The 2,699-nt window shown below is 58.0% G+C and overlaps 1 protein-coding gene across 1 annotated transcript; it reads right to left on the bottom strand.

Annotated features, from left to right (window-relative positions):
- Window positions 1-1,656: 1,656 nt before the first annotated feature.
- LOC145947258 (uncharacterized) lies at window positions 1,657-2,175 on the bottom strand. Its single transcript, XM_083057062.1, has one exon. The coding sequence runs from the start codon at window positions 2,173-2,175 to the stop codon at window positions 1,657-1,659; it is 519 nt and encodes a 172-aa protein (XP_082913188.1).
- Between the last annotated feature and the right edge of the window lie 524 nt (window positions 2,176-2,699).

The following is a 2,699-nucleotide window of genomic DNA, read 5'->3' as shown; positions in this document are numbered from 1 at the left end:
GCAGTGCGTTCTTGATCTTTCGGGTGTTCGCAGCCTCTGCCCATGGGTGCTCCGTATAGGGCTACCGCATTAACGATTCCCGCATACATCCGACGCACTCGACCGTCGGGCCCTCCCAAGTTAGGGAGTAGGCGACTTAGAGCTGCCGCCACTCTCTCCACTTTTGGGCCCAACTGATCGAAGTGATCTATGAAAGTCCATTTTCCGTCCAGGATTAGACCCAGGTATTCATTCGGGTCATTACCTGGACGGGGGTGTCATCCACCATGACATGGGTCGCCGGTGGCTCTCCTTGAGAGTGTAGGTATAGCGCCTCCGTTTTGTGAGGCGCTACTTTTAGACCCATGCCATGGATGCTACGGACAACGCATGCAACCGCCAGCTCCGTCCTCATCTTTGCTTCCCTCCAGTCTGCTCCCCCGACCAGCACTAACGTGTCGTCTGCATAACAGACGATACTGCAGCCGGGGGGGAGAGCGGTGCGAAGCACATTGTCAAACGCGAGGTCCCACAGCAGGGGGCCTAACACTGACCCCTGTGGGACCCCGCAGGACATCTCCCTCCCGCACTGAAGTCCGTCTCTATTGCGATACTCCAGTCTTCTGTCCCGGAAGTAACTCTTTATTACCCTCACGAGGTACGCGGGGACGCAATGCCTTTCCATCGCGATCCCCACTTGATTCCAGGGCAGGGTGTTAAATGCATTGACGATGTCTAGCGATACCGCCATGGCCACCCTGCCCTCTTCCATTTCAGACTCCGCAAGAGATCGGACAATTGTCGCGCTTGATCGCATCAATTGTCGATCTTCTCTCGCGGAATCCGTATTGGTCCTCGTGAAGGTCTGGCCCATCCCGGGACAGGTGTTCGACGAGGCGGTTTGCTACCACTCTTTCGAGTAGTTTCCCTCGTCAAGCAGGCATATCGGTCTGTAAGCGGGAGGAAGTCCCGCTGCACCGCTCCCTTTTGGGATGAGGACCACTTTGGCCCTCTCCCAGACTGGAGGGAAGCTCCCCTCTTTTAGGCAGTCGGTAAAGAGCTGCCTAACGTAGCTCGATACAGACGGATCGTCCAAGGCCAGAACCCAGACCCGTGAATTCCATCCGGTCCCGGGGCCTTATTGCCCCGAGACCTGAGTCTTTTTACAATCCCGACCATCTCTGCCTCCGTGACCTTTAGCTCGTCCTCCCACCCCGCCCGCTCCTCCCGTTCGAAAGGAGCCCGGGCGATGGTGGGGAAGAGCTTGTCAAGCTTCTCCTCAAGGTCCCGGGGGTCCAGGGATTCCGTCACGGAGGGCGCCCTTCGCATTTTGTTCATGACTGTTCTGTATGGACGCCCCCATGGGTCCGAGTTCAGCGTGAGCAGATGCTCGTCCCACGCCCTGGCCTTGGCCTTCCTGATTGCCGCGCTGAGGGCGTTACGGTGGAGTTTATAATCCTCGTACGCCTCAACTGTCGCCTCATCGTCGCCGCGCCGCCGAAGTCTGGTGAAGCGACGCCGAGCTCTGGCAGTTATCTGTCTTTGCTCGGCGATTTCTTCGCTCCACCAGTATGCCGCGCGGCGCGGCTTCGCTTTGGCCCGGGGCATGGAGGCATCGCATGCTCTCGTCATCATGTCCCCGAGCCATGTGACCCGGCCATCAATGTCTCCTGGCATTTATGTGCCTGGCCAGGTCGCCGAGGCGACTGCGGCCATCAGCCCGTCTGTGTCGAGCTTTTTGAGGGCCCACCTCTTAGGAGTCTCTGCTCCCTCCTTCCCCTGGGCGCGGCTAAGCACCCCTTGGCGGGTGACGTTGACCCTCATCATTATATATAAATGATCCGAGAGGGTCTCGTGATCTGTCACCCGCCACGCCCTGATTCTATTCATCGCAGGGGGGTTTGCCCATGTGAGATCCACAATGGACTCCCCCTGCGGACGAATACATGTGCTTTTCGTGCCTGTATTTTGGATAAACAGGCCGAGTGCCGCTGCCCACGTCTCCAAGAGTCTGCTCCTCGAATCGTTGCGCCGGGAACTCCATAATGCCGACTTGGCATTGAAGTCCCCGGCCACGATAACAGGGCGGCCGGACTGTGATCGCACAGCGACTTCTAGTCCGTCCAGCACCTGCTCAAACTGGGCAGCCCTCAGACTGGGGGTGATGTAACATCCCATTACCGAGATGGGCCCCATTTTACCATGACGCATCCCCATCCATCGCCTATCTTACGGTATGGTGGGGAATTCGTCTCCATCCTCCAAGTTATGACTACGGAGCTCTCGTCGTTAGTGGCCTAACAAGGGTCATTATCGGGCAGCCTGTACGGCTCCGCAGCTATTCCCAAACCACACCCGCCGCCCATTAAGGTCTAACAGGTACAAACAGGTCCTGGGCTGCACGGGCATGGTTTAGGTTGGCCTGGAGGAGATTGACAGCCATGTTAACATGTCTTGTCGATCTCCTCCTCGACGACCTCCATGGCCTGTGGCCCGAGTTGGTTCCTCAGTCGCTGAAGACTGGGTTACCTTCTCGGGCCGCTGTGGTTTGGCTCCCTCCATCTTCGCTGGTGCCCCTGTTACTGCTGCTCCAGGGGCTTCTGCGTTTCCTTGGGAGTCGCCGGGTTGACTCCCTCTCCTACCTTCTCCTTGCCGGGTGTTTTGAGAGCTTCCGGCACCCTTGTTTCCTGGGCTCCTCTTCTTGGGAAGGGTGCATAGTG

The sequence above is a fragment of the Prenolepis imparis genome, unplaced genomic scaffold (assembly GCF_030444845.1).
Source record: "Prenolepis imparis isolate NDT839.2.m4 unplaced genomic scaffold, iyPreImpa1.0 SCAF_58, whole genome shotgun sequence".
NCBI lineage: Eukaryota > Metazoa > Arthropoda > Insecta > Hymenoptera > Formicidae > Prenolepis > Prenolepis imparis.
Note: the sequence above shows the minus strand (reverse complement) of the source record. Positions and strands in the feature narration are given on the sequence as shown.